Here is a 19,403-nt window from a genome sequence, read left to right as displayed (position 1 = left end):
GCAGTCCGTGGGGTCACAAAGAGTCAGACACGACCAAGTGAACATGAATTGGACTCGATCAAAGTTTTCCAACTATTTTGACCACTAGACCTAGTCTTCAAAAGAAATCTCACGTGGACACACACACAAAGAAGAGCAGCACTGCTGGGAGTGGGCAGCAACCCCAGGGCTCACGCTCTTGTTCTCTCTTTTCCTTCTCCACAGTTCCCAGGCTCTAAGGTGCAGGTAGGAAACTGGCCCATCTGAGGTTTGTCCCAGCCTCTGGTCCTGCCTAGCTCTGGGGCTTGTCCTGGCTTTATGCCCAGCTCTTGGGATCCTGGCTGCTCAAGACAAAGACTTCTCAAGGCCACAAGAATGCCTGAGTGCCCTGCAGCTGTCCTACAGAGCTCTCTGTGTGGCTGCTGCTGGGGTGGGAAAGGAAGCCAAGTCCAGCCTGAAGCTCCCTCCAGGCCAGGCTGCAAAAACTCAACTCACCCTCCAATCTGTCTCCTGCCAAACCACTTGAAGAGTGCGCTGCATGGTGTGGCCCCCCGCACCCCCGCTGAGGACATCCCTCACTGCCCACAACTGCCCCAGTGGGCCAGCCATTAGGGCAGTCCTCTAAGAGCATTCTCCAAGAGGCAGGACACAGGGTGGGCTGGAGTGACTTGTTCAGTGACTTTAGGCAAATTTTCCTTGTCTCTGAGTTTCAGGAGGGCACAAGTGCAAGGATTTTCCAGACTTCTCGGATGAGAATTTGTTAAAAACAAGTTCTCAGGCCCTGTCCCAGACCCACTGAATCAGCATGTCCAGGAAATGGGACTGGGAAGCTGTGTTTTTACCAAAAGCCTCAAGGGATTGTGGTCATCAGGGAAGTTAGGAAATTCCTTACTGGACATAAACCTGGCTGAACATCAGAAGTACCTGGAAAGCTCTGAAAAACTGTAGCTGCCCAGGACCCAGCCCAGATATTCTGATTCCTTAGATCCAGGGCTCTGAGGCCCCAGAATCTGCAGTTTTCTAAACCTTCTGGGGATTCTGAAGTAACCATTTCAAGGCTGGCATTTGGAAGCCATTGGGCTGGATAGTTGAAGGAGACTTCTTGCTCTCTCATCCTCATAAGGGCATTTGGGAGGCCAACTCCACAACCATAGCCTGCAGACTTGTTTTTTTTTTTGTTTGTCAGTGTATTGATTAGGGGCAGGTAGTGGTTTGTTGGACTGGCAAAAATGTTGAACAGTATTTAATCAGTTGCCAGTGTTTTTTGTAAAAAAGAAAAAAAATCACATAATTTTGTACAAAAGTCTCAATTTTCAGCTTAAAGTCTTATCGTCCATCCATGTCAGGCCTAAATTCACACTTGTCAGAAGTGGCCCATTAGAGAGGGCCTGTGCTTTCCCATCTGCCTCAGTCTCCACCACTTCCTATGTGTTCTCAGCACTGTCGCTAAATATAGGTTGCCCTCAGCTTCACACTTGTGCTGTCTTTCATTCAGTAAAGAGCTGAATCTCTAACAACAACGGGAAAACAAGGGCTGGGCCAAGAGGCCCTATGATTCAAGAAAAATGTCTTCCCATCAGCCTCGTTACGTTACCTGCCTGGCCCATGGCGTTTGGTGTTGTGAGGGAGAGCTAAGTGCCCTAACATCCAGGAAAAAGTACAAGACACCATCCTAGCCCTGAGAATAAATGGGTGCAGGGCACTCATGATCCTTACCCCTGGCACAGCGCTGGGAAAGTCCAAGAGAGGGCAGGGGACAGCCCAGAGATGTACGGGGATGAAGAAGAGCTTTGTCAGAGGGGCGCATGTGACATGTCCCCTTGACATATGGGTACATATTTAAGCATGAGGATGAGGACAGCTTGGTGGTGGGCATCATGTGATAGACCACCAGAGAAATAGGAAGAAGTCAGGTGAGGGGAACAAGCAATAAAAAGCTTGACCCAGGCACGTGTTTTGTAGAATGAGAGACAATGGAGTTAGAAAATAATGCAAAAGTGTGAGCGTTGAACACAGGTAGACCTGGGTTCAGGTGCCAACTTGGCTACTTAATAGTTGTGTGGCCAGGACAGTCACTTCATCTTACTGAGCCTCAGTTTCCTCATCTGCTCAGAGTATCCAAGTCAGAAAATTTAAGGAGGGTCATGGAGCAAATAGATGGAGAATAAGAAAACAGTTATACTCCAAGGTTTTATTTTAAATGAATATTAAAAGCAGTTCCCAGGGCATGAACCATCACAGTCAAGGCTGCTAAAGACAAGCTGAAGGTGTGGGGTGCTGATGCCAATTAGCCCAGAAGTGCTCAGTGTACCAGAAAAATGGAAGCTACATGGCACACCTCTAGGCAACGGCAGTGTCCTCAACCGTATGTGGGTGGGAGAGGGCACTGTGTATAAGGCTGGGGAATCAGATCCCCTGGGGAGAGATGGCCCCGAGAGTTCAACAGTGTCCCTGGGGAGGGATCCATGAACCTGGGGGTATGCAGTCCTGTTGAGAACCCTTGAGCTAGACCTTGGGAAATTATTGCAAGATAGAAATTCAAGTGAGTTATAAAGAAGCATCCTCCTAAGTTCAAAAATGTGGCGGGGCTAAGCAGAAATATGCTGCAGGCAAAAAGCATTAGAAGTAATGTGCTCTATAGTCAGAGCACCTGGGTCTGCATCACAACTTTGCCATCAAAAGCTGTGAGGCCATGGGTAAACTAACCACACAGTCTCAGTTCCTCCATCTGTAATATGGGCATGATAATAATTATACCTTAGGTTGTGTGAGAATTCAGTGCGTCAATACATAAGCGCTTAGTTCAATAGATAATAACACAAAGCAAATGTGACTAAGTTATGACTGAAAATTAGCAAGAGAAGTTCTCAAGTATACTTAGCTATGTCTTTAAAAACTTCTTTTGCTTAATGACTTAATATTTTAATAAGAAATGTAAAAATATTAGTACTTACAGGATGTTACCATTTTTACTGCAATAATTTTCATTTTCTTGCTTTATTCTGCATTCATTAGTCAATTTGTCAATTAGTCAATGCATTCTGCATTCAATAGTCAATTTGTGTTGTTTTGCCATTAAAATATTTTTAAATGAGGGGAGTAAGTTAAAAAATAAACAACTCTTTCAGTGTCTCTGATAGCTGATGGCTGGTAGAGATCATGGTGATGGAAACTACCACCACCCAGTGCTAGCAAAGGGTAATTGCAGGTTCCAGTCCGGTCTGTGGGTGCATCAGAGCTGAGCCAGCAGTGCCAAAGCTACTGCAGATGGCAGCAGGGACTGCCAGTGGTTCATGGCTGAGTCTGTCCTGCCAGGAAGGTTATTCGGTTGTGATTGGAGTGAGTTCCTGCCACAACGGGTGTTGAATACTTTGACTATCACTGCTAGGTGACAGAACTGTCACCCTGGAACTTCTACCAGAGAAATGCCAACATGGTGTTTACCCTCACCTCCTTATCGAGTACCTGAGTTACAGTCCAGCTCTTCAAATGACCCATAGCTCATGACAAAGAGAAAAAATAACCAGGGTGTGTGTGACACATGCCCCCCCCCCACTCCAGTCTGTCTGCACTTGCCTGTATGCACGTGTGTGCATGCACACGCACACAGAGCTCACATGTGTGAAACAGTGTTTTGGTGGGTCCCTGCGCCAGTCCCAGCAATCCCAAGTCCCTTGGTTTGTTACATTTTTCTAAAAGTGAGCCCAAGATGTTTTCTTTGGCCTCTAACTGGGTCGCATTCAGTGGGCAGAGCACCTGGTCTAGGTTCCCCAGGCAGGTCTGAAGAAAATGACAAAGAGCTCAGCAGCCTCCGTGTCAGGGATCCCAAGTGGGAGAGACTGGGGAGGACCTCATGTGACATATCTATAGGGACACTGGAGACAGACACTCACCTGAAGGGGGACCCAGATTAGATAGGAGGGGCGCTTGCCTTTCCTCCACCCCAAATGGCAGGTCCAAGTTTCAGGACACACCAAGGACTCCCTAATCTTATTGGGTCTACCTGGCAGACTCATAAAAACCACGGCCACCACGTGGCAGTTTCTCTGTTCTGTGCGAAGCAAACACATTCACCATCTCGCTGAATTCTCATAACAACCCTTGGAGGTAGATACCATTATCCCAGTTTAACAACATGGGCAAGCTCATACATGTGTCTGGCTTGCAGTAGGAGACCCTGACCACAGGCACTCCCCGGCCCCCGACACACACATAACCTTTCTCCCACAGCTGCCAGGGAGCCTGGACCCAAGTTCAGGCTTCAGGGGCAATTCCTTGGGGCGAATACTTTCCTGCTCCCATCACCTGGTTCACCCTCATCGGTCCCCAGCTCTGGGGCAGTGGGAAAACACAGGCTTCACCCAGGTAGCCCAGGAGTCTAACCTCGCAGGTCACTCCCCTCTCTGAATCTGTCCTCTCATTTATAAAAGAACTTTCCATCACACACCTTGCAGGGTTGTTGTGGAGCTGATGAGAAATAAGAAGTAGGGATGCTGGCACATGGTAGGTCTCATTAAATATTTGCTCTGTCCCCTACACATTGTTGCTAGACGGGGAGCTTCCTCCCTAAAACACTGCTCCCCTCAACGGCTTTCATCAGCTGCACCCCTCAACGGTTCCTTGAACCTCTAAGATCTGGCTTAAATGCTCCCTACATTCCGGCCCATATGCTTTTCCAGCCTCACAACCACAATCCCTCTGCTGAGGAGGGAGGTCTCCCCGAAACCCAGCTCGAAGCCCTAATCTAGCCACTCCACCCCGACCCGCTCCACCAAGCCCGGTTGGGCTGCACGCATCCGCACCCACACATCCCCCCACCTCCCCACTCCCCCTTCCAGCCCATCTAAAGTTCATCCATCACACACACACCCTTCCAGGCCATCTAAAGTTCACCCAACACACACACACACACACACACACACACACACACACCCCCTTCCAGCCCATCTAAAGTTCACCCATCCTTTCAGTCCCTCCAAGCTCGGGCCCCTCTCCTACAAAGCCTTCTTCCCGACTGCCTCGCCTCAACAGTGCTTCCCACTATTCTACCCGCGCCCAAGAGACCAGGAGCTTCCAGAGCGCAAGGCCAGGGGGTCCTCTACACCCTCCGATCCTAAATTCCCAGGCCGGACGCTCCAGGAGCTCCGTGGCCCGGCGGACCGGGACGGAGCATGATTCTGGACGCGGGCCAGAAGCTCGTCGGAGGCCAGCCGGGCGGGGCTGGGCGGGGAGAGCCAAGCCCAGGGCCGGGGAAAGAAGCTCCTTCTCCGCGCTGCTCTCCCGGCGCCTTCACACTTGGGGGAGGGGGAGGCAGGAAGTGCAAGGACCGCGCAAGACCCGGCCCGGGGAGCTTGAGGGCCGGGCAGGCTGCCTAGAGGCGGGGGACCGGGGCGGGGGGCCGGGGCTCGGCAGGGAACCGCGTAGACCTGAGACCCCGCGACTCCGCCCGCAGCGCCCTGGCCAGCCTGCTTTCCAGACGAGGCACACTGGGGAGGGCGAGAAACTGAATCCATCGTGAGCAAGCCGCGCTCCGTCCAGTCGCTCAGACGAAGAGATTCCCCGGGAGAGACAGACGCGCTCTGCTGCACCCGAGGTGGGGAAACGGGAGCTCGAAGAGCGTGTAAGAGGCTTATTCTGGCTATGGGCAGGGTGCGTAGTGGAGTCGAGGGCTGGGGAAGGCTCCCTGAAGGCGCGGTTTCGCTGCCCTAAGCCCACCCCTGTCCCTAACACCAGGAGAGTGGGGGGCGACCCCTCCCGGCAGAGCCTGGCAGGAGCGGAATCTGCAGAGGTGAGAAGGGGCTGAACCTAGGCTGGAGAAGCGGGGAGGGGTGCAGGGGTGGCAGGGCCGGCCGGCCGGGGCGGGGCAGCCACCCACCTGGTGCAGATCCGTGGGCGCCCGGCGCCAGGACCGAGAGGAACAGGAGCAGGGGGCGCAGCAGCGGCGCGGGGCTTCGGGGACTCGGGCCGCTGGGCATGGCCGGGGCCAGGCGGCCGCCAAGCGACCCCTCGCACACGCTCTCGTCCGTCCCGTCCGTTCGCTGCCCGGTCCCGGGTCCGGCTCAGGACATGCCCGACCCGCGTGCAGCTCCCGGCGTCCTGGGCCCGGACTGCCGCCCGGCGGGCGGCTGCGCTCAGTCTGCGAGCAACAAAGGCTGCAGGGCCCGCCCCCTCGGCCGGCTGCGGAGGAAAAGAAAAGACTGGAGAGTGAGAAACGGAGACAGAAAGGGAAGGAGGGAGGGAGGGAGAAACGCCGCGGGCCCCCGCCCCGCCCCTCGGGCTCCTTCCCCCGCCCCCGGCCCGCCCCTCCAGCCCAGGCGCGGCCTCGCCCCGCCCTCGCCCCACCCTCTCGGGCCACTCCGGGCCGGGGCCGACTGCCCACCGCTCAGGGGCGGAGCACCGGGCAGGGCGCACGCAGCGCCCCCCGACGGCCGATCGGCCGCCCACCGGGCCGAGGGCGCCGTCTGGCGGTGGAGCCAAGCAGGGCCCTCCTGTCCTGAGCCCGCCGGAGCCCCTCAAAGAATCTGGAATTTCTGGAATTTCTGCCTTGTCCCTAAACTGTGCTCGAGGTGGCGCCCTTCGGTGCACTCCCGGGGCTAGGCAGTCCTGCCCTTCTAAAGAAGAGGGACATAGAGGCCCCGGGAGGGTCCAGGATCTCCAAAGCTAGCTGGGGAGAGAGGCCCAGACTCTTCCCAAGGGAGCATCTCTTTCCTACTTGGGGCAGGGTCCCTCAATTTCTCCTGTCCAGACTCCTTTCCAAGTGTGTTTGCCTGAAGGGAAGCACAGCATTTGGCCCATGGGCTGGAGCCCACAGACTCAGCAGGGGCCTCCTGGGAGCTTGGAAATCAGCCAAGCCCAGCCTCGCATCCTCAGCCTCAAACACCCGCCATCTGTCCTGCTCCCTCCCTCGTTGCTCCTAGAAGCCTGTCCCCATGTCAAAGAACACTCCCATCCTCCACCTTCTGCTTCACTAAACCTGGCCCTACCCTGAGGACCTTCACCTCTTGTTCTCAGTGGTGGTCTGCTTTCTTCCCCGGACCAGCCTTTGTGTAGCCTTCTGCCGCCCACATACCTCCCCGCTGTTCCATCTCACGTGCACTTTCCCTCATTCTGGAAGTTCCCATCTGGCTCCTTCACCCCAAGCCCTGCTGTCCTCGGGGTCAAATGCAGCACATGGCTACCCAGTTGCTTGACCGCCTCATCTCTAGTGGCCCTTCCCTCCACCTTAGCCACCAGCTCTCCTGGGCTCCTCCTCCCTCCACTGCCACAGCCTAGGCTCTGTCACCCCCGACAGCCCACTCTGAAGTCTCAAGATCAGATGCCCCACTCTCAGAGCACATCCTGATGCCTTTCCCATCCTCCCTGAGTAATGACAGGAACAATATGTGCTTTTCTTCCTCCGGTCTCTTGTCACCTTCCTCTGCCCACCCCACCCCACTCCCACCTGCCCCTCCTAGCTCCACTTACTTCCCTCCCTAGCTATACTCATTGCTTGACTTCTGGCCCTTACCCAACCACTTTCCATTTCTCCTCTGCCCCTAACAGCCATCGACCCTGCTACAGGGACAGTTCACACTACATCCTGCCCCCCACCCCACCATGCTGTGCACCAAGCATCTATAACTGGCACCCATGCATTTTCCCATCCTCTGGACACAGTGGAGCAGGCACCTTCCAGCGGTCAGAGACCGAAGCTTCTGCCAGGCCTCTCCAAGGACCTTGCTCTAGGTGTTCCTCTCTTTCCTTGGTCTCCATTGGCTCCTGTTCAGTTCAGTTCATTCACTCAGTCGCATCTGATTTTTTGAGACCCCATGGACTGCAGCATGCCAGGCTTCCCTGTCCATCACCAATTCCCAGAGCTTGCTCAAACTCATATCCATTGAGTCAGTGATGCCATCCAACCATCACTGGCTCCTGACCCTTAGTTTAAAACAATTCTGGTCTCCTTCCTAGTAAAGATATGGATTATACCCCTCCATAAATGAGTGATTCCTCTCTAGTTCCCACCCCATATTTCTGCTCTCTTTCTCAATCTAACCTCTCCAGGCAGTTATCTAAATTTCTCCTCCTCTCGTTTGCATCTCAGGCTCACCCCCTCCACCATCTTCCACTCTGGTGCCAGAGCCACAGGACCCTTCAAGTCCTTCTCATCTTGACCTGCCCAATGCATTCTAGAGGTGTTCTCCGTCTCCACTTCTCAACTCCACCCTCATCCGCCTGGCAGACCGCCTTCCCACAGGTGTTGGGTATTCACAGGGAACAAGAGGGTCACAGTCTCTGGAACTCTCTCTGGAGGAGGGCCACAGGCTCGTAGGCAAACATGTAAATAAGACCAGCTGCTAAGAGGGGCTATGGAGAAGATAAAACAGGGAGTTTAGAGGGTCTACTCTCCAAGGGGTCAGTCAAGGAGGGCCTCCCGAGGAGGTGATATTCACCAGTCATGTGAGGGTGAAAGGGAAGAGATGGATGCATACTTGGTGCATCTGAGTGAGACCTGTCTTTTCAGGCTCAGCTTACACATCACCTCTCAGCAAGTCTTCCCCCACTCCCTTCTCAAGCTCCCCAGAGCATCTTTGCAACCCCCATCATGGCTCAAATCACATTGCATTGCTCTTGTCTGTTATGTCTGCCAAGCCCACCACACTGTGAGATGCTCAGGCCATGCCTTCTTTGTTCTGTGATCTCAGCCTCCAGCACAGGAAGCCCCAGAGATGGAAAGGATCTGGGGGTGGGGCAGGACACAGGGTCCTCCCTGGCCAGTACCACAATCTGTTGTCCTCGCTCCTCCGGGGAGCTGCCAAGGCCAAACACAGATTAGAAGCTTTTCTGAAAGGCAGCCTAGGAGCCTGTGTTTTTAAAACCCGTCAGCTGACAACAGTCCTCACCTGTTTCCATCTGTGTCCCAGGTCCTGGCCTTTACTCTGTCCACAGCCTGCTGGGCTGCCTTCATTTTAAGCCTCCTTGGGAACTATCCTGGACACCACAGGATACAAAAGGATTGTGAGGTTTAGTCCTGCCCTCGTGACACAAATAACAATCCAACCAGAAAAATAAGGCCAGCCAACTCCAACTCTGGGGCGTAAAGTTTACATTTTGAACAAAGCAAGAGATTTGATATTTCAACATGTAATTGTTCAAAATGTCAGGTATCCTATTAGAGTCCCCTCCAACCCCTGCCAAATCTTGACTGAATTATGTTTTAAATGATTGTTATCTATGTAGCCCAACATCTCCAGTAAGATTTAACTGAGCTAAAACACTACTAGAAACAGATCAAGCGAAATAAGAAACTAGACTCATTCTACTTCTATATATTCACTTATATATTAATAGATCACTTAAAAATTAGCCAGTAGAGCACATGTATTTAAAATCATAAATGAATAGATAGCAATTTTAAAATGAAGCATATAATTTAAAAAAATACTATAAAACTTCTTTGGGCTTCTACTTATCTGTCTAACGGAGATAGTGATTACTGCTACTGCTGCTAAGTCACTTCAGTCGTGTCCGACTCTGCAACCCCATAGACGGCAGCCCACCAGGCTCCTCCGTCCCTGGGATTCTCCAGGTAAGAACACTGGAGTGGGTTGCCATTTCCTTCTCCAATGCATGAAAGTGAAACGTGAAAGTGAAGTCGCTCAGTCGTGTCTGACCCTCAGTGACCCCATGGACTGCAGCCCACCAGGCTCCTCCGTCCATGGGATTTTTCCAGGCAAGAGTACTGGAGTGGGGTGCCATTGCCTTTTCCTAGTGATTGCTACTGTATTTCAAAGTTTTTTAGAGCAGTAATTCTCAACTCGGGGTGATTTTGATTCCAGGAATTTTGCAATGTTTGGAGGTGTTTTTTGTTTATTTGTCTTGTTTTTATTGTCACAACTGGGGGAGGTACTCCTGGCACCAGACAGGTAGAAGCCAGGGATGCTGCTAATATCTTACAATGCACAGGTCAGCCCCCCGACCCCGCAACAAAAATTATCCAGCCCAAATGTCAAAGTGCCAAGGTTGAGAAACTCAACTCCTGGGTGCATGAGGACTCTGTCTGGAGCTGGCCCAGCCTTCAGAATGGGCAGACCAACACCTGGCAAAGTTAAAGGTCTTTTGTATTTTATTTTGCATTTTTTGGTAAGGCAAGCACAGGATAAACATTCACACTTTTACAAACAGTGAAGAGTAACTCTTCCCTCCCAAAACTGACCCCTAGTCCCTCGGTGCTCCTTCCCAGGGGCCATTATTATTTCAGTTTCTCCTGAACCCTTTTAGAAAAATTCTGCTGCTGCTGCTAAGTCACTTCAGTCGTGTCCGACTCTGTGCAACCCCGTAGACGGCAGCCCACCAGGCTCCCCCATCCCTGGGATTCTCCAGGCAAGAACACTGGAGTGGGTTGCCATTTCCTTCTCCAATGCATGAAAGTGAAAAGGGAAAGTGAAGTCGCTCAGTCGTGTCCGACTCTTCGAGACCCATGGACTGCAGCCTGCCAGGCTCCTCCGTCCATGGGATTTTCCAGGCAAGAGTACTGGAGTGGGGTGCCACTGCCTTCTCGGAGAAAAATTCTAGGCAAACACAAAGTTCCATTGAGCGCACATGGTGGCACAGTCACTCTACACCTGGCTTTTTTCATTTAACCACATAGCTCAGAGATGGGAGATGGGCCAGCATCCTTACTCGTGGACCTGCAGCAGCCTTATTTTAATAGCTTGTTAGCATGTGGCACGTAACCCAGAATGTAAGCTCCATGGGGGCAGGAAACCTCTGTCTTGCTCACTAATAGACTCTTAGAACAGTAGCTGACATACAACACACATTCAGTAGCTATTGTCAGTTATCCAAATAAACGTTGGATGGTTGACATTCCATCACGTGTGTATGTCACCCATCTCCTACTGGTGGGTATTTAGATTATTTCTCCTCTCTTGCTGTGACTATCCTCTGTGCATATAGGTGAGTACAACTGTTGGATAAAGTCCTAGAACTGGGGCTGCTGTCAAGGGCATATGTGTTTGTAACTTTGATAGATAAGAATTGCCAAATTAAGGGCACAATTTTAAATGCTAATTTAGGGTACAGATTGCTAAACAGGGATGCCTAAAAAAGCACTTCCTTTCATGGGACAGCAACTGGGCTGAGTAAGAACTGGCTTTGAAAATGCACAAGTTGATTGACTTGGAAAGAGGATGCTGAGTTGCTGCCATGGGACTGATTAGCCATTGTTCTGGAAGCCCTGGAGACATGGGTGTTCTCAATATAGTCCCATAGTTCAAAGCACTGTGGCCTTTGCCTGCCAACTACCCAGCTTAGGAGGGGGGCCTGACCCCACACTGCCATGAGGGACAACATCACAGGAGTCATGGATATTATCCACATGGAAATTTCAAAACTGTCAGTCAGCTCAGGGGACAAAGGTCCAAGAACAGCTTCCACTCTCGCCAGCAGCCATCTGGGCAGTGAGAAGGATGATTAGACAGAGGCGAATTGTGACGGTGAATGAGTGCTGAATCCCATGTGTTGGCACTATGCTTTTACATGCAAGGTCTCACATCATCCTCCTCCCAGCACTGGGAGTGGACACTATTATATCTTCATTTTACAGATAGAGAAGCTGAAGCACGAAGAGGTCAGGTGGTTTGCTGAAGGTCCCAGCACCCAAGTCCCTGAGTACCTCTGCCTCCTGGATTGCCAGTTTGAGCTTCTATACCTCAAAGGATCTGCTTCTTCCTGGCTCCACCTTTGGGAGTTGTTTCTAAGTCTGCCAGACGGCTAGATATGTGGGAATAGGCCACTTCCCCTTCACTAAAGAGTCACTGAGGCTTGCATTTAGGAACACCTCCCAACTGTCAAGGGCCAGGAGCCATGCTGATTTCCAAAGGGACCCTCAGGAATGGCCATCAGATTATGTCCTGCACTCAAATCTTGTCTTCACATCTAGCCCATGAACTCCTGGACGGCCAGGGCCCTGTCAATTGGACTGAAGACTAGCAGATCCCAGAAGACTGTTGTGTGGGAGGCTGTGTCCCCAGCCTGACATTTGCACAAACCTTAGATCTCTTACTGCCCCACACTGCACCTTTGGCTGTTTTTTTCTTTTTCTTTTTTATAATTTTTTTTTCTTCTTCTTGCTATTGTTTCAGCAAGGGGTGTTCCAAATCCTTGTGTCTGGAAATAATTTGAAAACTTTTTATGCTTTTCTATTGTATTTATTGAGTTTTTGGAAGCTCTTTCTGTTATTTATCCTATAACATTTTTTCATGTATTTTATTAACTTTTGTAAAGAAAATACTTGTTCCGACATCTAAAAATCAGAACCATTGCTGGTAATAAGATCCTGGATAAAATAAATGACATGGGTCATTTTTATTTTTCTTTTTTAATCAATATATCATTTCACTACTTTATTTATCCAACAGATACTCACTTGTGCTGCCTGCAGTGGAGCTTAAATGAATAAAAACAGCATGATCCTTATTCTGAAATTGCTATTGCCAATTTAAAAAATGAAGTTAGTTATATAATTTGGGGGTTAGAAGGATATTTTTAAGACGAAGTCAATAGCAAAATATTCGGGGAAAGAAGTTAATAGATGTGCCTACATCTATTGCCTTTCATGAAGCAAACGTTTCTCCATATTTTAGAAGTCCTTAAATCCAACATCAAAAATCAAGAGATCAGATAGACCTAGAGAGATCAGAAGAAATAGAAAATTATCAAATAAATGATAGAATAATCTTTCTCAGGAGTGCAGCACATGCATTTCAGACCGAAAGACTTTACTGGCATCCAGTACAACAGATAAGAAAAGACCCCGACCAAGACTCACAGGTTCCTTGGTGGTTCAGATGGTAAAGAATCTGCCTGTGCTGCAAGAGACCTTGGTTTGATCCTTGAGTTGGGAAGATTCAGTGGAAAGAAGGAAATGACAACCCACTCCAGTATTCTTGCCTGGAGAATCACATGGACAGAGGAGCCTGGCAGGCTACAGTCCACGAGGACACAAAGAGTTGGACACGACTGAGCGACTAACACTTTCACTTCTAAGACACAACATCTTGACGTAGCAGAACTTGTAGGTACTTGAGAAAATTATTCCCAGAGGTGGGAAGAAAATGATCACAAAGACTCTGTAACAGAATGGTGCCAGAATTCTCTCCAGCAGCCCTATTAGCCAGAAGTCAACAGAGCAATGCCTTCAAAATTCTGGAAAGTGGTTTCCAACATAGAACTCAATTCTTGGGCTCTCGATCAAGTGTGAGGGTAGAATAAGTCCATTTTAAGATATTTAAGGTCTCAAGACATTTGTTTCCTATGGTCTTTTTCTCTGAAAGTTACAGGAGGTTGTGCTCCACCCAAATGAGGAGGTAAACTATGAGAAAGACCTGGGAACTAGGCAACAGGTGATCCGACACAAATTACCTTTGTTGGCAAAGACAAATTACATGGGTCGGCAAAGAAAGGGAGTCTCCCAAATAATAGTAAAGGAAATTTTCAGAATCACAATTGTTTAGAAGGCCAAGAGAGTCACTAGTCCACATTGGAGCAGGAAGTCAGAGATCCAGATGGGAGGTCTCAAAATAAATGAACAAAACCCAAAGAAATAGAAGTTGCCTTATATATACATAAGAACCCACAAAGGCCTAATTGCAAACCATCTGAATGGACAATTCAAAATTCAGTGGTAAAGATAAGACCCACAGGCTTGGCTCAGATTAACTACTACTCTGGGCTGACTGGCTTCAGGATCTAGAGTTGTTCTCAAGGTAAGCTCCACATCATGATGGAATGAGTGACAGGCTCTGCAGTCAGATTGGTTGGGTTTAAGTCCTAGCTTTGGCTAGAACTAGCTGAATGCCCTTGGGCAAACTGCTCGATTGTTCCGAATCTTATAACCTTAGTAAACAGATTAAAACAATGATCTATGATATTGTGTCAACTTATTAAGATGATATATGTGAAACTGCTTTGTAAACTAGTATTAGTACAGTGGAAGTTATCCAGCAATCTCTGCCAACCCAACTCACCAAATTTTGCCACATTTGTCTGTGTTCCTCCAAAATTCCAAAGGTGTTGGTGTTAGGAGGTGGGGCCTTGCGGAGGTGACTAGGTTGTGAGAGTGAAGCCCTTGTGAATGGGCTCCATGAAAGAGGTCCCAGAGAGCTTCCCCTCCCCTTCTACCAAGTGAGGGCACAACTGCAAAGAGAAGTCTGCCACCTGGAAGAAGGCTCCCACTTGACCACGTTGGCATGTTGATCTTGGACTTCTAGCCTCCAGAGCTGTGAAAAATAAATTTCTGTTGTTTATATTCCACCTGGTCTATGATGTTTTATTTTAGCAGCCCAATTGGACAAAGACAGCCAATCTCCCGGTAAAACGTACAGACTGCTGCCCTTGGCATGTGGATCTCTCGCTACTAGTAGAATACAATCTCCCACTCTACATCAAGTGTGGCTTTTTGGACCAACAGCACAGGCATCACCTGAGAGCTTGTGAGAAATACAGCATCTCAGCGTGCCTCTAACCTGCTGAATTGGAATCTGCCTCTTCACCAAATACCCAGGGGAAAGGTGGGTACCTTAAATACTGGCCTGAGTGAAGTGAAGTCACTCAGTCGTGTCTGACTCTTTGCGACCCCATGGACTATAGCCTATCAGGCTCCTCCATCCATGGGATTTTCCAGGCAAGAGTGCTGGAGTGGATTGCCATTTCCTTCTCCAAAATACTGGTCTGCTGCTGCTGCTGCCGCTAAGTCGCTTCAGTCATGTCCTTCTCTTTTCGACCCCATAGACGGCAGCCCACCAGGCTCCCCTGTCCCTGGGATTCTCCAGACAAGAACACTGGAGTGTTTGCTATTTCCTCCTCCAATGCATGAAAGTGAAAAGTGAAAATGAAGTCACTCAGTCGATGTCCGACTCTTCACGACCCCATGGACTGCAGCCCATCAGGCTCCTCCGTCCATGGGATTTTTCCAGGCAAGAGTACTGGAGTGGGGTGCCATCGCCTTCTCCAAAATACTGGTCTAACAGGCCCCAAACACTTCTCTTCCCACCAAACAAGCTGCAGGCTTCCCAAGAGCCACCTGGATTGGTTTACAAGCCAGTTTATACTATTGCTTCTGCTATTATATTATGAAACATAATTAAATAGATAAACCCAAACCTGAGTACAAAGGGAGAGTTGTTTCTAGGAAACCTAGGCTGGATGCTTTAGGAAGACATGATAAAGGAGAATGGTCTAGAATTACAGTTCAGTAGAGGAGGCTTCTGGAGAAGGAAATGGCAACCCACTCCAGTGTTCTTGCCTGGAGAATCCCAGGGACGGCGGAGCCTGGTGGGCTGCTGTCTATGGGGTGACACAGAGTCGGACACGACTGAAGCGACTTAGCAGCAGCAGCGGCGGCGACGGCAGAAGAGGCTTCTGGGAAGGGTTTAATAGCTGGAGCTATTGGCTGTGGGCATACCTTAGGGGTCATGCTGAGGATACCAGGTCCTCCACATTTACCCTGAGTCAGCCCTGTACTTCCCCCACAACCACCACCCCCAGCATTACAGCTGTTCCTTGCCCTATCCAGGTGTTCTTTATTCCTGAACTAACACTGGGACACTTACACGAGGGATGCATTACATGAATTTTCTTATTAACCTTGGAGCAACCCCATGAGGGAAGTTATTACTATCCAATTTATGGGCAAGAAAAACAGAGATTAAGTCACTTTTGTGAGGTCACATGGTAACTGGCAGGGCAGGACTTGAAAGGAGGTCTGCCCCCAGGTACCAGGCTCCAACTGTGACACTGTTGATGGCAACAGACACCAAGAGTTTAGGGAAAACACAGATGCTGCAGAAACATTTGAGAAATGTACATTCCCACCAGCAGTTAAAGGGATGTAGATCCAAGCAACCGGTGAGCACTTCTCACCTGTCAAATCTGCAAAAGTTTTTGTTCTTTTGCAATTCAATTTGCATTTATGTCAAAGTAATATGTGTTCATGGTTTACAAGAGTCAAACGGCCCTACAGGCACACAAGATGAAAAGCAGCTGCCTCTGCCCTGGCTCATCGCACACCCACCCAGGCACACTCTGTGGGAGGAGGGGATGCAATTCCAAGAGGTGGCCTGAGCCAGGCCACTCCTGCTGTGGCCTTTACCTTCTGCCCTCTCCATACTTCCTCTGGGCTCTCCAGGGCCTCCAGGAACGTTGCCCTGATGTTCCGCTGATCTTCCCAGTACAGCGAAGCAAGGGGCTGCAATGGCCCAGATTGGGAGTGGAAATGGGGAACCAGAGGGAGATGCATAGCAAGAACCCAAAATGACCCACACCCCTTAACATAGCCATCTGTAATCTCACTTGGGGTGGGTGGGAGGAGGGAACCATTCCAAAAGGAAAAACCAGCACTGGCCACATCATTTGTAGAAAACTCTATGTGGAAGTGCTATTTCTTCACTGCAGTATGAACAGTAAAGAGATTTTATTTTTACTTTTTGGCCATGCAGCACCATATGTGGGATCTTAGTTCCCTGACCAGGGATTGAACCCATGCTCCAGGTACTGGAATTACAGAGTCTTAACAACTGGACCACCAGGGAAGTTCAAAGAGATTTTTTTTTTTTAGGAAAGAAAAATAAATATATCCCCAACCTGTCACCCTCTCCCACCAAAAACTATGTTCTCTTGGGTGGATCCCCAAACACGTAGGTTTTTAGAGCACGGTCATCAGCATTACAGGGAAAATGACAGGCTCTTCAGAGCGAGGTTTGGGGTCAGTTCCTGGCTCTGCTGTGGGATGTGCGACAAACCCCCTTTCTGAGCCTCTGCTCCCTCCTGTGTGAATGGAGATCACATTTCCTGCCTCACAGAGGAGCTGGAGGATGATATGTATAAAAAGCCTGGCATTGGGCTGGGGACATAGTAGCTGCTCAACCAGGAGGAAGGCAGCTGCCTCCCAGAAAACACCCTGGCCTCAGTGCTACGCTCTCCCCTGGCTCCAGCTAACCTCTGTGGGACACTCCCTACAGCCCTGAACTGGGAAATCCACCACCAGCACTTGTCACTCACTGCCCCTCCAGCTCTGGCCTTTTTAAAGGCCCAGACAAGGCCTTCCCATAACCATAACCCATCCTACTAAGGGTACCCACAAGTGCTCACAGAATGAATCCTTACAGCCCAGCTCAGAGCTCATAGCCCCCTACCCTCCCTTCCTGCCCCTCCAAGTGCCTTCTGCCTCCAACTCTATCCCAGTGGCCCTTGTTCAGTGCTGACCCTCCCCAGCTGAGCTCTCCTGTGACCTGTGGGCTCCTGGGGGTAGAACGGATGCTGGTCCAGCTCTGTCTCCATCACAGTGCCCATTAAAGGCTGAGCCCGCTGGGCAGGGTCCTGCAGACCTTCATCCATGGTTCTTTGTTGACCTCCCACCATGACAAGGGCAGTGAACATGACAAAGGCAGGCCTTCCTTTCAATGGACTAACTTGCTGGTGGGGGCAGATTTTTAAAAATGTCAACAAATACATAAACTCTGGTTGTGACAAGTGTTATAAATAAAACAGGGTGATCATACAGCAGTGCAGATGAATGAGCTACTGCTATACTCTACAGTATGGATGAACTTCACAGACCCGTGCAGCCAGACACTAAAGTGTATACATGTGAGTTTCCATTCATATAAAATACTAAAACAGTCCAAACTAATCTGTGCTGTTAAAAGTGAGGATAGTGATTACACTGGAAGGAAGCACGGGGACTAAAGGGACATGAGACAGAAGGGGGCTTCTGGGGATGCTATTCATGTTCTGTTTCTTGACATGGGTGCTGGTTACATGGTTGTGTTTGGTATGTGAAAATTCATCAAACTGTATGCGTATGACACGTGGGCATGGGCACATGGATATTATACTTCATTTAAAAGTTGGGTATTTTTTAATCCTCGGGGGATGAGATGGAGACTTAAGGATAGAGGTGGGATTTGGTAATATGGGTAGGATAGTCAGGGAGGACTTCTTGGAGGAGGTAACATCCAATATGAGACTTATGGGTTAAGAGTTAGTCTTGAGAAAAGACAGTCTCTTGAATAAGTGACTGGGAAACTGGACAGATGCATGTCAAAGAATGAAATTAGAACATTCCCTGAAACCATATACAAAAATAAACTCAAAATAGATTAAAGGCCTAAGTGAAGTGAAGTCGCTCAGTCGTGTCAACTCTTTGCAACCCTGTGGACTACAGCCTACCAGGCTCCTCCCTCCATGGGATTCTCCAGGAAAGAATACTAGAGTGGGTTGCCATTTCCTTCTCCAGGGGATCTTCCCGACCCAGGGATCAAATCCGGGTCTCCCACATTGCAGGCAAATGCTTTAACCTCTGAGCCACCAGGGAGTGGGACTAAAGGCCTAAATGTAAGACCAAATACTACAAAACTCCTAGAGGAAAATATAAGCAGAACACTCTTTGACATAAATCACAACAATTATTCTTTTTGATTCATCTCCTAGAGTAATGGAAACAAAAGCAAAATAAAACAAATGGACCTAATTAAACTTAAAAGCTTTTGTACAACAAAGGAAACCATAAACAAAATGAAAAACAACCTACAGAATGGGAGAAAGTATTTGCAAATGATGCAATTGACAAGGGATTAATTTCCAAAATACGCAAACAGCTTATACAGCTCAACATATAAACCAAAAAAAAAAAAAAATCAAAAGATGGGCAGAAGATCTAAATAGACATTTCTCCAAAGAAGACATATAGATGGCCACCGGCACATGAAAAAATGCTCAACATTACTAATTATTAGAAAATGCAAATCAAAACTACAATGAAGTATCACCTCATACTGGTCAGAATAATCATCATTAAAAAGTCTACAAATAATAAATGCTAGAGATGGTGTGGAAAAAAGGGAACCCTTCCACACTGTTGGTAGGAAGGTAAATTGGTGCAGCCAGTATGGAGAACAGTATAGAAGTTTCTTCAAAAACTAAAAATAGAATTATCATATGATCCAGCAACCCCCATTCCTGGGCATATATTCAGAAAGGAGGAAAACTCTAAATCAGAAAGATACATGCACCCAATATTCATAGCAGCACTATTTACAATAACCAAGGCATGGGTGTGGAAGCAACCTAAATGTCCATTGACAGATGAATGGATAAAGATGTGTGTAAACACACACACACAATGGACTATTATTGTCATACAAAAGAACAAAATAATGCCATTTGCAGTAACATGGATGGACCAAGCAATGATCATACTAAGTGAAGTAAATCAGACAGAAAAAGACAAATGTGATATCACTTATGTGTGGAATTTAAGAAACAGATACATACGAACTTACCTATGAAACAGAAACAGACTCACACACGTAGAAAGCAAACTTATGGTTGCCAAAGGGAAAAGGGAGTGGGCAGAGATAAATTCAGAGAAGGCAATGGCACCC

The 19,403-nt window shown here is 48.9% G+C and overlaps 1 protein-coding gene across 2 annotated transcripts in view; it reads right to left on the bottom strand.

The window, feature by feature from the left end:
• ADAMTS7 (ADAM metallopeptidase with thrombospondin type 1 motif 7) overlaps window positions 1-6,117 on the bottom strand; it is a 62,244-nt gene extending 56,127 nt beyond the window's left edge. For both annotated transcript variants that reach the window (XM_024982017.2, XM_024982018.2), the window contains exon 1: window positions 5,855-6,117. In XM_024982017.2, coding sequence (XP_024837785.1) covers window positions 5,855-5,954 — 100 coding nt within the window. In that variant the 5' untranslated portion in view covers window positions 5,955-6,117. The remainder of the gene's footprint in view (window positions 1-5,854) is intronic.
• Window positions 6,118-19,403: the final 13,286 nt, after the last annotated feature.

This window comes from Bos taurus, chromosome 21 (genome assembly GCF_002263795.3).
Source record: "Bos taurus isolate L1 Dominette 01449 registration number 42190680 breed Hereford chromosome 21, ARS-UCD2.0, whole genome shotgun sequence".
NCBI lineage: Eukaryota > Metazoa > Chordata > Mammalia > Artiodactyla > Bovidae > Bos > Bos taurus.
The sequence above is the reverse complement of the archived record's forward strand: the minus strand, read 5'-3'. Positions and strand labels throughout refer to the sequence as shown.